Here is a 390-nt window from a genome sequence, read left to right as displayed (position 1 = left end):
GGCCGCGGCGTTGGCCTCCGTGACGCTGCGAGACTCCGCTCCCACCTTGACCATGTCCTCGGCCGTCGCATCGTCGTCGGTCTGGACGCTCATGTCAAGGTGCGGGTCCGTCTGCGCCCCGACGCTCCTCATGCGGCTTCCGTCGATCTCCAGCTGCTCGCAGGAGTCGTACTCGTCTTCGTCCTCCTCGGTGAGGTCCTGCTGGCTCCACTGCAGGAGGTTGCTCCGCAGAAGGTGGTGGTACACCTCCGGGGGCAGCTCATACCGGAGCTCTCCCACAGACAGCAGTCGTTCTCTGGACAAGCCAGCGGTGATGGGCAGCCCTGGGTAGCCACTAGTGGGCAGTCCCCCGCCATGAGTAGCCTGGTACATGGGCGAGTGGCCGGAAGC

At 65.9% G+C, this 390-nt stretch overlaps 1 protein-coding gene across 1 annotated transcript in view; it reads right to left on the bottom strand.

Moving 5' to 3' along the window:
• Window positions 1-390, bottom strand: part of LOC119588563 — a gene marked incomplete in the record, with an annotated part of 91,152 nt that overhangs the window by 90,167 nt on the left and 595 nt on the right. The window contains 1 exon segment of the mRNA XM_037937203.1: window positions 1-390. Coding sequence (XP_037793131.1) covers window positions 1-390 — 390 coding nt within the window.

This window comes from Penaeus monodon, chromosome 24, assembly GCF_015228065.2.
Source record: "Penaeus monodon isolate SGIC_2016 chromosome 24, NSTDA_Pmon_1, whole genome shotgun sequence".
Taxonomy (NCBI): Eukaryota; Metazoa; Arthropoda; class Malacostraca; order Decapoda; family Penaeidae; genus Penaeus; species Penaeus monodon.
The sequence above is the reverse complement of the archived record's forward strand: the minus strand, read 5'-3'. Positions and strand labels throughout refer to the sequence as shown.